At 35.6% G+C, this 15,699-nt stretch overlaps 1 protein-coding gene across 2 annotated transcripts in view; it reads right to left on the reverse strand.

The window, feature by feature from the left end:
- Positions 1–1,240: 1,240 nt before the first annotated feature.
- The window catches only part of CDH18 (cadherin 18), a 780,971-nt gene continuing 766,512 nt past the window's right edge, over positions 1,241–15,699 (reverse strand). For both annotated transcript variants that reach the window (XM_033178841.1, XM_033178840.1), the window contains exons 12-13: positions 11,497–11,748; positions 1,241–1,909 (exon numbers count right to left, since the gene is read on the reverse strand). In XM_033178841.1, the coding sequence (XP_033034732.1) occupies positions 1,419–1,909; positions 11,497–11,748 (743 nt within the window). In that variant the 3' untranslated portion in view covers positions 1,241–1,418. The remainder of the gene's footprint in view (positions 1,910–11,496; positions 11,749–15,699) is intronic.

The raw sequence follows: 15,699 nt of genomic DNA on the forward strand, positions 1-15,699 counted from the left end.
AATATAGCATTTTATGTGAGATGCATGTAAATATATATTTATAAGCTAATGAAACTAGAAAATTAGATAAGCATCTGCAAGCTTTTATGCAATTGAATACTTTGCAGTTGGCAAAGCATTTTACAGAAGCTCATTTAATCCTCACAACAACCCTGTGAGGTGGGCAGGGAAGTCATTGCCATCTCTGCTTTGTGGTTTGGACCCTGAACACAGAGACTTTTGGGAACATATCTGAGGATAATAACTGAATCTCCTTTTTGCTCCTAGTCCCACACATTTTCCTGTTGATACCAAACTAATTATCAGTGAGATGGAAAAAATCTGAACCTGTGTAAGGAATAAATGTAAGTCAACTATGATTCTATGACATTTATGTTCATTGGAGAATAGTCTTTCAGACTACATTGTTATTGTGTGAGGTACCTATTTTTGATTACTGCTCGTGTTGAAAATAAGTGAATTAGACTGAAGTACAAACCAACTAGCAAAATGTTTGACAATTAATTTCAAATACAGAAATGATCAAAATTGCTGATTTAAATATAATAAAACAAGTGGAAAAAAGGAAAAAAAAGTTCCCCAACATTTGGTAGAAGATAAGGTGTGTGGTTATTGTTAAAATTAAATCATTCCCTGACATATCAGATTATCATAACATACCTTAAACTATTCTTTCTGTCCATTTAAAAATAGGAGTATCCCATTAAAATAAAAGGGGGTGTACGGAATAGAGACAATAGTCTCGTGCTCAGTACAGCACACAACTGGTGCACTGAAGTTGCATACATTATAGTGCAGGCAGCAAATCCCCATGCTCCATCAGTTTTGTATGGAGAAAAGAACTGGGGAGGGCAAAGGGAAATGGTACATACAAGTCCATGATAGAGTGGAAATATCCCATGTAATATAAACACAAGACAAGGCTAATGAGATCTGTTACAATAACAGAGAGTGGTTCTCACGGGTTCACCCAGAAAAGTGATAAAAGAGGTCGTGATTATCTTTACAAGTTTCCTGTATTAGTGTTACCACCCCATAAGTCATAGCCATCAGTGATCTTGAGCGTTTTTGTTTAGTTTTGCTTTTGAAAAAAATAAATCACAAAATATTGAAACAAATATCATTGTTTGGCTTAATTCAGGTATTCTTAATAAACAGTACCACAGACTTTATTGAGCAATTGAAAATATACACAAGGAACAATAACTTTTTCTTTGTATTGTCTTTTTTTTTTTTTTTAACTTTCTTCCAATTAAATAACCCAGTTTCGATCGTGAAAAGGGCACTTGTTTCTACAGGAGCTGTGTCCAACTTGCTCAGTTCCAAGTACTGTTTCCACACTTCTTCCTTGTCGTTGCTGAGGTTGTATCTCCACTTACTCAGGAAGCAAATTCCACAACGTTGCAAGAATTGACCCCCTAAGTTGTTCTTTCAGATTCTATTTCTCCATAGAGTTCAGCTAACTTTTTAAACTCAGGTCCCCAGTCTCCAAGGTAGTGATAATCCTGGTCTGATTGTGTCGTTGCTGAATCCAGCGAGCTGATAGACCCAGCTTCTGATCTCTGACCCTCATAGGCATAAGTCTGAAGAGAGTCATAAGGGGGGACGCTAGCGTCTAGGTCTGCTTCTGCCAGTCTTTGCTGAATAAATTCCTGAACATCTATGCTTTCCAGGGTGGACAATGTCTGGTGTCTGGGAGTGAGCTTCACTTCAGGTCTGATATCTCTCCGGTACTTGAGCTCCTCAGCAGCAGAAGGATTCCTCAAGGCTGTGATGTCAAAGGCCTCCGTGTCTTCCTCTCCCCCTCCTTCATCATCATAGGTGACCACGTTCTCCCGTACATCCTCCTCTGAAATGATCAAGGGCTCTTTTTTGCTGCGCCTCAGGGTGATAAAAATTACCACAATTGCTGAGGAAAAATGGAAAGAGGATGAAGAATTAAGAAAACAGGAAGGAAATTCTTAGAGATTTTACATCAGCAATTTCCCATTCGTCACTAACCACATTCCAGAGTTAGGCTGGCATTGCAGCACAACCCTCTCTGTGCTCTCTGAATAACACCGCAAGGTACTGTAATGCCTCAAATAATGTAAAAGATGATTACCCCAGGAGACACTGAAAATTGCTGATCTTCTAGAGAAAACCACAATACTCTCTGTTTGCTAGGATGTAGGTTTCTTGGCTCATATTTCAGTGAAACCATTTAGTGATTAAAGTGAGATAAACACACGATGAAAAAATAATATGAAATTTTAACTAAAAAAATGTAGAGAGCTGGTCTCTCTATAGATATTTAATCCTTCTAGGTAGATACACTAAAGGAAAGATGTTTTAAGTTTCTGGAATATTGGAAGAAGGAATCTTAAGGTTAAACCCTTTAAATTTTGATGCTTTGTGGAAAATCAAAGCAGAAATATTTTAATGCTGATCTCTTTTGTCAATTATCCTTTAAAATTATATTATCATGCATTAATAATTGCATTTTCCCATTCAGGGGCAAAATAATGTTTCATTATCTGTACACAACTTGTTTTATAGGAATTTTCTGATTTATGAATGTTCTTTATATAACTATTTATTTAATTCTCACAGCAGAGCTATGACTTTATTTTTTACAGCAGAGTTGTGGCTTTACTCTCTTTTCAACCCATTTATGCCTGAGGTTGCAATTTTTCTGTGTGTGCAAAATCAGACTTTGGTGATGACCTTGAGCAGTAGGATATAAATAACTCCCACAAGCTTAGCATTCCAATAATGGAACACTATGCATAAATGAGGATGAGGAATCTGAGACTCAGGAAAGAGTATCTGAATAACCAAGATCAAAAGATCACACAATTGGCAAGTGGAAGAGCTTGCACTATAACGTGATTTCTCACATCACAGGTAATGATATTTCTACTATAATAATATTCTACTTAAGTATTTCAGAAACATGAAATAATAAACTGAGTGGCCAATTGGACATGTGCCTTAGGATAGCTCTTGCTGAATATGGTGGATTAGTCTTTATTTCCAACAATGCTGCAAACATTAGAAAATATGATAGAAATGTGTCTTGGGAACTTTGCTTTGGCCATTTATCAATATTTTCAACTGTTTCTATTTGATGAGATGAAACTGCTACTAAATAGAAATAGTTCCCTCACATCAAATTTGTTATAGCCTGTGTTATTAGGCTGAGTATTATTTACTTCAGTTCTATAGACTGCTCTTTTCTTGTTCAGCTGATATTCTAGGGTTTATGATAGTGATAACGATGCCCATTAATATTTTAAACATTCTATACTTCATAATAATCAGGGAGGTACATTCAATTGACATTTAAGGTTGTTATATTTAGCAAATAAAAATAAATGGCAGGATTCTCAAATGTGAATTTGAGATCAACAACAGCACACATGCACACCCACCCCCCCCACATACACACGCTTCTCAACCTACAGTGAGCTTACATTCCTATAAACCCATTTGAAGTTGAAAATATCTTAAACCAAAAATGTATTTGATATACATAATTTAGTAAGTATTATACCTTAGCCTAGCCTACCTTAAATGTGCTCAGAACACATTAGCCTACAGTTTGGCAAACTTATCTAACACAAAACATACTTTATAATAAAGGTATTATAAAGAATTTTGAATCAGAATTCAAAATATGGTTTCTACTGAATGCATATTGCTTTCACATCCTTGTTAAGTCAAAAAATCTTAAGTCAAACTATTGTTGGTTAGAGACCATCTGCAACACACACACACACACAACCACACATACACACACATACACATAAGGTATTGTGTCCCATATAATATTTGAGATACACACACAGAGGCAAATATTGTGCTAAGCATACATGTATATGTTCCAAATATATTATTCCATGTGATGTATTTATGTTATGTATACACATATATACCTATATATAGACAAAGATATATTTCTTATTTATCTGAAATTCACATTTATCTGGGTATACTGCATTATATCTGGCAACCTTGATTACATGCGATCCTCAACAAATGGTTGTGAAGCAAACACCAGGTTATCTAACTCTGATAAAGAACATACTTTCCCCCCAGCAACTGCCCTTTTACTGCTTACCTCTGCAAAGTAACTTTTATCTTTACTTTTATCATTATTATTACTTTGTTCTTCTTTATAGCTTAACCTATTTTATGTATACCTCTAATCGATATGGACTAGTTTTATCTGTTTTAAAACTAGAGAAAACTTGAGGAAGAGGAGTCGATTTTAAAGCCAGAGGTGGAAAGGATAATGAGAGAAAGGGATGGTCACTGTGCACTGGGAGGTACCCAGTTTTGCAGAGGAAAGGCAAATGGGAGACTATGAAGGAACCAAAAAGACAGGAAAAAAAAAATCTGTAGAGAAGGTCATAGAACCATCCAGAAAAGTGTGAAATGAAAAGAAATTAGCATCGGGAAGGTCATGAGAAAATTTAATGAGGGTCACTACAGCAGACATGGGAAGCACTGAATTACTGTTGTTTAACATGAAGTGATTACAGAAAGCTGAAAATGAAATGCTGATGCTTCTCATGCCCTGATCTACAAATATTATGCACAGAATTACAGATTTTCCCATATATGTTGACTATACTTCAAAGACTTTACTTAATAGATGCCTTTATTTTGGGGTAAAAAAGGCTTCTGTTGAACATAGAAATATGCATTTAATAACTCCCTGTGTATTTTAGCATAAATCCACCTTACAGTTTTCTAATTCAAAGCCCCAAACAACATCCTCAAGTCACTCACTCCACTGTATTCCGAAGTTTAGATTTATCATGCACGATATATATCTCTGTTCATCTTTATAATTAAATGAAGAGGCTGTACTAGATCGAAAGACCTATTTATACAGACTGCCTAATTTATTATAATACAATTTCTTACCTTCACCAATAAATCATGTTATTTTCTTTTATATTGAATTGGTTGGTGGTTGATGTCAAGGGAATTTATGTGCAGACACAACAGGAAATATGTAATCAATACTGCCATAGAGGTAGGCAGGTAATTTGCATCCTTCAATATTTGTGCAATTTTTCAATCTTTGCATATGTATCATATCCACATAATGAAATACAGGGATAAATCTGGCTTTTAAATTATCATGGCATATGGCATATAGTTTCTTATTTCTCAAAAGTTAAAATAATTCAGATATACTATAATTCAAAATATAGAGACCATTTACGTTTGAACGTTGAAGGTTTACATCTACCTTTACCCCAGAAAAGGTAGTATTTGCTACCTTTCTGGATATTATTTGCTAGTATTCAGTGATTCCTAGACTTGTTACATACTTATTTAATAAAAGGATATATATATATATGAGATATATGTATATATAATGATCAAAATCTGAGTCACTTTTGAGTGAAAGGGGATGTTGTTTATAATTATGCCAGGACATCAGAACAAACGCAGACATAGGATCACTCTAGCAAAAGGTAAATTCAAATCAACTCAGAGAAAATGTTGTACATTGTGTTCCTGATGAACTTATTTTCATTCCTGTTGGTTCCACAGATATTTCTGGAGCAGAGGGCACCAGGTAGATATTCTATAAGCAGTTCTCATGTGGACAAACAAAAAAAAAATCTCTGTGAAAGTGGTAATGTGACATTGTGTTAAGTGAATTATCCTGAACAGTAATAGCCTCACTAGGAAAATAATTTTAAAATATTTTTAAAAAATTAGCTTATGGTTACTAATAACATCAAACTCCTAATTGTACTGGAGAATATTTCTTAATGTTTGAAAAACAAACGAAATGTTTCCAAAAAAATCCTAAGACCAAAGCATATTTTAAAAGAATGAGTGCAGATAATAATTATACATATAAATAGAGTCAAATCCTTATTTAAAACCTGACAGTCAAAACCATGTATTCAAATGACCCTGATAATCTTTCAAACCATATACGTGGGCAAGGTACCTCTTCTTACAGTGAGTCATCTGGTAAAATACAATGTGAGATAACCAAAGCAACGTTACAAAAAAAAAAGATATATAACTTGTTTTTCTTTGTAAAAAATAACAAATAATTTCTGATATAATTTGAAGCCAATTTTAGTTGTATAATTTGCATTGAAACTTGAATAAGCTGAAGTATTTTTTAGATGTCTTATTCTAAAATAAATATTTTATATAAGAAAAAGAGAAAGTAAATTTCTTTTTCTTCTGTTCAAGTTTGGACAGAATTGTAAATGCCCTTGAGATTATCATTTTATATAATAAATTAGAATAAATTTGTGGAGTTTTATGAATTAATTTTATCATCAAGTAATTCAAAGTTGGGGAAACATTTTTTGTATTTGTTTTCTCATAATATGTTTTTTCCCATATATTACGTATCATTCCAGTGCTTGGCATACTAAGTGGCTTTCAGTTTCCATAACATAAACTGTCATACAACTTGCATTTGAACACATTCCATACTGAATCTCAACATACTCCTCCCTAAGTAACTTGCATAGCAGAATCTTTTAAACCTCAAGTACCATTTGATTCTTTGTCATACCGTCATATGTTGGCACCACATTTGGTAGAATTGAGGTGGTCTGAGTCAGGGAGGTTATTCTGATTAGCTTACGGAGTGTGACTTGCCACACTTGGGAGTGGCATCTCTCTCTGAAACCTTAGATTTTTTAACCAAGGGTAGCACACAAAACCATTTGAAATTGCTCAAATGAAAATCAGGCTGACCATTTTCTCCTCACCGATTCCATCTTCTTCTCTTAGTTCACCATGCATTCACAACAACTCCATTCTGATCCTCATTTATCAGGAAATTTATATCCAATAATAGGGAGCAATCCATGCTTCACTTATGGTGGCCTCGCTTAGGCAACCTACTTATATGTGAGCTATGGACTGAAAGGGTAGCCAGAAGAGGTCCCAGTCAGATCCCAACTCAGTGACTTGTGCCAAGTGTGATCAAGGTTTACCTTGCCAACTACTCTAGTCTCTCTGGCAAGAGATGGGATAAAGTTGGGAAATGAAAGTCAGGCCTCTGGGAGGGAGAGAGGACTTCAGCTACCTCTACAGTCATGGTAAATTCTGATTGCATCATAGAGGCTCACTCTAAATTCTCTTCCATCCATCATATGCAATAGACCTGAAAAAGGTAATCTCAACAGAAAGTAACCCAACTCATAATGCTCAAATCTATCATTTAAAGTTAGTCTCTTTGGTTGACAAGCACCATTCAACGTATTCATAGATGGATTCTAACCATGTTGTAAAATGTTGAACCATATGTAATCTTTAATAAACAAGAAGAAGCATTTCAAAATTCTACAGAATGACTCTTAAGGTCCTTTCAACTGAAATGTCATTCTCACAGGTTTAGAAATAGAAACAAAGACTGAATGTGTGGCCTGAGATCACATAGTTATCGGCAAAACTAGACCTGGGTTTGTACAATCACAGTCATTTTCACAAACAAGAAGTTGAGGGGGAAAACATATTTCATATTAAAATCCTAACTTTACAATTTGTTTAGGTGTGAGGATTGAAAGTTAATTTAGAATTGGAAGTTCAAGAACAGAATTAGAAGTTCAAAAAGAAAGCTTTGCTACCTTTGGTTTTGCCAATATTTATGTTGAAAATCATCTCACAAATTAACTTCAACATTATTTTAAAATTACAGATGACTATATCCTGTATCCCTTGGCTACATACTTTCTGAATAACAATAAAAACTAATCAATGCCATGAAAAGCATACATTGCATTATAATATATAATTGTAGTTATAATATATATTTTCACTAATTTTATTAGTTGAAACTCAAATATGCTTTTACAGCATCTTTTCACCAATTCCATCTTCTTCTCTTAGTCTACCACGTGTTCACACCAAATCTACTTTGATCCCCATTTATCTGGAAATGTATATCCAAGAATAGGGAGCAATCAATGCTTCACTTATGGTGGCCTCACCTAGGTCACCTGCTTATACCTGAGGTATGGACTGAAAGGGGAGCTGGTCCCAGTCAGATCACGGCTCAAATATGCTTTTAGAGTATATTTGAGTTTCAACTAATAAAAATGAAAAAGTAAACATATCATACTTTATTAGTCTGGAGGGATATCATAAAATTTACAAATGTCCTATTATTTACCCCAAAAGAGAAAACATTTTCATAAAAACCAATTAAAATGAAGTATCATTCCATGAAAACAAAATATTCTTTCAAATAATGCAACTCAAAATGTACCTAGACATTTAACATGTTAATTACATTTTTGATATTCATCTTAGTAAATGAAAATAGTTTTATGATGATAAATGAGCTGAATATTTGAAGACGACATGCCTCACCTAAGTGATCTACTTGTAAGAGTAAGAATGCTGGAAGAACTCTCATTAAAATCCCTGCGTTCTATTCTCTATGACTTCAGTTAGGATTCTAGAGAGATCCAGGTTAATTGCTGTTGGCAGCCTTGTTTTCTCTTTCTGGAGTGTTTGTGCTCTTTTCCTCTTTCTTTTCAAATACACACACACAAAAGAAGTATGTTAATATCCAAAGAAAATAGCAGTTCTGACCAATAAATATATAAAGTTTCTTTCTTTTTCTTTTTTTTTTTTTTTTTTGAGATGGAGTCTGGCTCTGTTGCCCAGGCTGGAGTGCAATGGCACGATCTCGGCTCACTGCAAGCTCTGCCTTCCGGGTTCACCTCCTTCTCCTGCCTCAGCCTCCCAAGTAGATGGGACTACAGGCGCCCACCACTACGTCCAGCTAATTTTTTGTATTTTTAGTAGAGACAGGGTTTCACCATATTAGCCAGGATGGTCTCGATCTCCTGACCTCATTATCCGCCCACCTTGGCCTCCCAGAGTGCTGGGATTGCAGGCGTGAGCCACCGTGCCTGTCCATATAAAGTTTCTAAAGGCTCTCTTCCTGACTTTCCTCTCCACCACACATTTACTGTATATATTTATTTGTTTTTATTTATTTACTTATTTTTGAGACAGAGTCTCACTCTGTCATCTGGGCTGAAGTGCAGTGGTGTGATCACGGCTCACTGCAGCCTCCAACTCCCAGGCTCAAGGGATCCACTCATCCCAGCCTCCCAAGTAGCTTGAACTACAGGTGCGTGCCACCATTACGAGCTAGAAATGACTTGATTGCAGTGAAATAGTTCTTGCTCTGGTGCACCAAACTTCCATGCTTCATGTTGCTAAGTGCAATTGAGCATTTTGGTGCTCAATTTATTGAACTTGTAAGCATCTTTTGACTTTGTTGACAAGACCTACTACACAGCATAATGCTCATTGATACCCTCTTTTCCCTTGATGTTTGTGACATTATATTTTCTTCCTATTCTCGCTTCTTCACTGTCCTCTGCTATCTCATCCTTCTTATTTAGCGATCACATTGTAGTTTCTCACTGCTCAACCCCAGTCCATCGTCTCTCTACATATATTCTCTTGCTGGGCAACTTCAATGAAGTGGACTTTCAATGTCATCTAGCTCAGGGTAGTTCAGGATCTATATTCAGCAGGATATAAGAAGTTGTATTTGATGCCATTCTAACTCATGCAGGTCTCCACATTGTCAAAGATCACTTTCCTGAGTCCATCAAAAGTACCTAGATAGTATTCACTTTTCCTCAGGTCTTTTGTAAGTATGCTACTCTGATACGTGCTATGTCAAAGGCAGACAAGGGCAGAGTTTTCCTAATTGGTTTGCCTCCATGCCTTCTTGTCATCAGGAGTTCTATTCTCTATTTCATTCACTGTCATCTTTTGCAAATTGAAGATTTTATAATGGGACTCTCTGGCTTTAAACCTTTCTTTACACTCCTGAAACAAAACTTACCGGCTTTGCCATGCGCCACAAATCTCTGGATGCTCTCACCCTTTCCTACAAATCCCTTCTCCTTTCCAGGCTCATTACGCTTTAATCTCCCCTCCATCTACACAAGCGATTTGTCTTCGACCCCAGGAACAAAACAAGGAACATATTTTTTGCAAGAATACCTCTTTCTCAGAAAAACAGTCAACTATCTTTTCACGTATGCCAGTACCATAAAGGAATAAAAAGCAGGCTGCTAAGAGAAAGAAAAAAGGGTTTGGACAGAGGTTCCCACTTTACGAAGCAGAAAGATTCCTTACATCCATCTTTCTTTTTATTACAATACAGATTTGCTATCTTGTTTCAAAGAGCAATCTAAAGAGTTTATAGTTATACGAGCTCCTCATGCAGCTGTGAAAAGATTTAGAATATTACAACAGATAATGTAAAATTAGAGAAAGTGTTTTATTTTTCATGAACTGTAATGAAAAATTCAAATAAAAAAGTATTATTATTATTATTATTTTAGATGGAGTCTTGCTTTGTTGCCCGGGCTGGAGTGCAGTGGCGTAATCTTGACTCACTGCCAGCTCTGCCTCCCAGGTTCACGCCATTCTCCTGCCTTAGCCTCCCGAGTAGCTGGGATTACAGTCGCCCACCACCATGCCTGGCTAATTTGTGTGTATTTTCAGTAAAGATGGGGTTTCACTATGTTAGCCAGGATAGTCTCAATCTCCTGACTTCGTGATCTGCCCGCCTCAACCTCCCAAAGTGCTGGAATTACAGGCGTGAGCCACCGTGGCCGGCCAAAATTATTGTTTTTAAGGGAATATAATTAAATTTAATAAAATTTAATAGCACCCTAAGACCAAAAAATATTCAGTACGTTAACAACTAACATTAATGATTAATTACTGTGAACTAGTAGAAGTTTCTACAAGATATCTATTTTTTATTTAGTTTTCAGATTCGTTTTGCTTTCTGATTTATTCATTTACATATTTAAGGTGTGCAACATGATGTTTTCCCAATAATAGTTTTCACTATTATTACATAATGAAATGCTTAGTGTAGTCAAGCAAATCAACGTATCTGTCATCTCACATAGTTACACTCCTTTTTCACGTGGAGGGGAGAAAGCACCTAAAGTTTACTGTCTTTGCAAATTTCCAGTACAACACAATATTGTGATTAACTAAAGTCCTTTTGTTGTATATTTGATCTCTACATTTACTCACCCTATGGCCATATGACCCTCACGCTCATCCTGAATGAATGGGTGACCTCCTCTGACCTCAGAAGCTAAGCGGGATGGGGTCCTGGTCGGATTCATTTAGAACGATGCCATATAGGTTCTTGCAAAAAAATGTGAAACGCTCTTTCAAGATGGGATTCTGAATATTTAAATATGAATTCTTTCTGAAATATACACTTTCAAAAGCTATTTCTTTCCGATTTTATCCTTCTTCTGTTATTTCAGTTCTTTCAACACATTTGAATCTAACTATTTTGAGATTAATGATCGTATAGAGAAAATTAATTCATAGGAAATTGGAGCCGCTGTTTCCTTACCCACATTATGTATGCCTAATCCTTAAGTTTTGTCAAAATGATTTCCTCTCATTCAGAATTGCCATCACACAAACTTAGGGTTTAGAATGACTTACCCAGGAGAATGAGAACACAGAGAAGAATAGCGATTAAGGCTCCTGTACTCAAACCAGCCGAGGACAGGAAGGCTTCTGCATGGCAGGTCCGCACGCGCCCATCTCTCTCGCATGCACAAACCCTGATGGTGAGGGTGCTGCTGCTGCTGAGAGAGGGGATTCCACCATCAGAGATCATAATGGGCAGATAATACACATCCTGAACAGTTCGACTAAATCTCCTCCGCCTTGTCAGAATGCTGGCTGTGTTATCTATGACAGACATAAGCAAAACAAAATATTCTTAGTCAAGCCGCCATTCAAGATTCACATTTCCTTTAATGGATAAAATGGGGATGTGTATCTTTCTTATTTCAGTTTATGATGTGGACAAGGGAATACGAAGGGGCAATTATTAAAGAGAAGCTAGTATTGGTTCTCCAATTGAGAAACCTATTTAGAAAAATTAATACAGCCACACTAAAGATGAAGGAAAATAGTGGGAAGACAAAGGAGGAGGAAGAAATGAACATTTTGGACATGGACCTAATAGCTACAAGATGTAAAGGGATGCAGATGGCCTGAAGTCATACACTTAGGGTCCTATGCTTTGAAGTGAGCCAATGAGACTTTCCCCAAACCTAGAGGCTCTGAATATATGTGACAGGACCACAAATCTGTATTTTTAGCAAACTATTGAGGTGAAGTTGATGCATAAAATAGGTATAAGAACTACTGGTTTAGATAATATTTCTATGGAGACAGTAGATCAAGCAATAATTTTTTTTAGACTTAGCTGTGATTTGAAGCACTATTGTTTGACCATGGGGAAGTGAATGATGAATAAAATAGCTAATCATCTTTTTTTAAACGTGTTTATTAAATGCGATGTACTATAATAAATGCCTGCATGATATATTGTGTTCAATCTATAACCTTATGAGGGACAGGGTGCTAAATTCTTTAATTTATAGCTGAAAAAATTTTTATTATAAATACTAATTTAAAAGTAAATAACCCTAGTCCCAGCATGTTAGTTTTCCAAAATCACAAAGCTAGTAAATGATAAGGATAAAACCTCTATTCTAGAACCCTGCTCAACATCACAATGTCACTTTGCCTCATCTCCAATTCACTGCCAAATGGTATTGATGTCCTCAGTGCATATAGTATATGTTTCATTGTACTGTTATTCCTCATCCCTGAATGCATAGCTGAAAACCCACATGGTTCACACTTGGATGTACTGTTCAGATCCCTTCATAAAATTACCTGTTGCCCTAGCTATAGATTGCCATCTGCCCCCAGGTCACATTCTTCTGGAATAGCATATAACTAATAACTCATTGCTGAAAGGTTACAAATGTTGGCCTGTCCCCCTTCCTATACTACTGACAATACTGATGGACAACTTTAGCTCCAGAGCTTTTCCAGGGGGTCAGCCATTAAGAGACATTAAGAGTGAATGGCAGCTCCATTTGTCACTCTACCCAGTCCTTCTTCCTTCTCCTGCGATCTACAGATGTTGATCCCAATGGCACACTCCAAAACACCTGCACTCCAAATGCCAGTTCAATTCCAGGGAACTCAACATGCAGCTACATCTATGAGTTAATTATTTTGCACTAAAATGTAAGTGGATCATTAGACAATTACAATGAGGGCTTCTTTTTCTCTTATCAATGTCTTTTATTCTGAAAATTGAAATTGTATTTTATATAGCTATGTTTATAATAGTCACAGTGCAGTATCCTAAAATGATATTATTTATTGTACATTGCTAAATTAATATAATGAGAAAGCTAACTAATTTTTCAAATATTCGATGTACTACACATAATAAAACACAATAAAATATGCATATACATACATATATGATTGAGTCACTAAAAATCAGAAGTAAATAATCCAATGAGAAATTGAAGATTTTTCTTACCCAGAGAAAGAGAAATTTTTAAAAACGACATCAGCTGTCTATTCTTAAACATGTTATAGGATAGAGGAAGAAGATGTGGAGAAATTATATCATGTGTATTATATAATAATTTATCAGTCACATTTACTTTCCCAGAAAACCCGACCTTTGTGGAAGCAGATCTATCAGCTGTAGGATGATGCATCATAATTAAGAGAAGTCTTTAGTGTATGGGAAATGTGTGAGATAAGTATTCACAGGCACAAACATGTCTGACAATCTCACAGCTGCTCCTCTGAAGAAGAGATGTGAGACACTGGTCTCTGAATCTCAGGAAACACGAATAATAACATGTGAAATGATATAACACGTGGTGTAGATGGTGGCTGTTTCATGACTAAGGCCTAGCATACATCTCATATTAATCATCTCGAAGCATGCTATTTTCAGGAAAACTACTGGAAATGCAATCAGAAACAAGACAAATGCCAGAATAGGTTTCTAGTGCATTTTAAATTCTGAAATAGAAATCTCTAAGATGTAAAGACATAAAAATGTTCATTCTTTTTTTTTCCAGTTACAGTTTTGACTTTGGAAAAGAAAGGATGATTCAGGAGGCAAAGAGCTTCCCAGCTAGAAAAGCTTAGCACAGCAGAATAATGAGCTCTTGACAAGGGATATTCTATACCTCACCAGAATGGCAAAAAATGTACCCGGCAGAAGGCTCACTGAACTTGAAAAATAAAATTTTGAATACTAAGGAAGAATACGAAAGGAAGAAGAAATATATATTATATACAAATATATATTATATAGAAATATATACACACACTATATATACACATACACACAAACACAACACACCATACACACAAATACACACATGTACATATATATGTGTATATATTAGACACAATAAAATATGTCTTGCTGAAACTGCAAAATTAGGCAACAAGACCGATAACAAATCTCTAATACGATATACAACGGTTAAAAAATGAATGAGGGCTGGGTGCGGTGGTTCACGCCTGTAATTCCAGCGCTTTGGGAGGCCAAGGTGGGTGGATCACCTGAGGTCAGGAGTTCAACACCAGCCTGGCCAACATGGTGAAACCCCATCTCTACTGAAAAATACAAAAAATAGCTGGGCATGGTGGCAGGAACCTATAATCTCAACTACTCGGGAGGCTGAGGCAGGAGAATTGCTGGAACCCGGGAGGCAGAGGTTGCAGAGAGCCGAGATCAAGCCATTGTATTCCAGTCCAGTCTGTCAACAGTGAAACTCTGTCTCTAAATAGATAAATAAATATGGAAAGTCTCGAATGGCATCCAAATAAATAAGAAAAATTAATATATGCTGAATAACGAGAAAACATAGCAGGATAGAACATCCGTGGATGAGAAGTGCTAACTGTCAATGTTAGTCTCTAATAATGTGCACCATAGCTGGGTTCTTAATTCTAACTCTCTATAGCTAGGATGAAGACAGCAGATTATAGAACATTTGGAAGCCAAGTTAGTAAAGCTAATGTATTAGATTAAGATTCAAGGAGATTTTGTATAGCTAGAACAAAGAAATTTAACAATGAGACATGAAATAAAGATTCATATTAGAGGGTAGACTTTGGAAAGTATCACATAGGGAGGATCTTGAATAGCAGCTTTATTTTAAAACACAGATGATTGACAGGTAAATAGGTACACAGGTAAATGATAGATTAGATAGATAAATATAGACATATAGCAATAAGTCTGTAGAGCTGTCAAACAAGTTAAACAATCTGAAAGCATTTAATAAAGATAAGAAATTTCTGCTTCTCTTTATTGAAAGGACTGCTGCACTGGAGTACTGTGCATAGTTTTGGGTTCACTACATTAAAAGTGAGATTTTAAACCAATAATATGCATTTAGAAGACTTTGGGACATTAAAAATATAGTTTGGAAAATATTTCACATGAAGAATTAACAGAATGTAATATCTTTTTCATTATAACCAATATGTTCTTAGTATTTCCATAAAACATACCCTTAATTTAACGCAGAAATAGTTTTGCATATATTTTATATTTAAAAATAGATGGCAATGCATTATTTATTTTGTTATATGATCCCATTTCTTGTTCAAAAAGGATATGGACACAAATAGGAGGAAGCAATGAGGTTGTCACACACATATGTAATATCAGACTCAGGCCTACAGTCTAATAATACCCTGTGATTATTGTGAAATCATTGAAATTTCATTCCTTTGAAAAGCAATCATAATAATATAAATAATTGCTTCATCTTTCTAGCAATAAATATTCCA

Source organism: Trachypithecus francoisi, unplaced genomic scaffold (genome assembly GCF_009764315.1).
Source record: "Trachypithecus francoisi isolate TF-2019V2 unplaced genomic scaffold, Tfra_2.0 Lachesis_group2, whole genome shotgun sequence".
NCBI classification, from domain to species: domain Eukaryota; kingdom Metazoa; phylum Chordata; class Mammalia; order Primates; family Cercopithecidae; genus Trachypithecus; species Trachypithecus francoisi.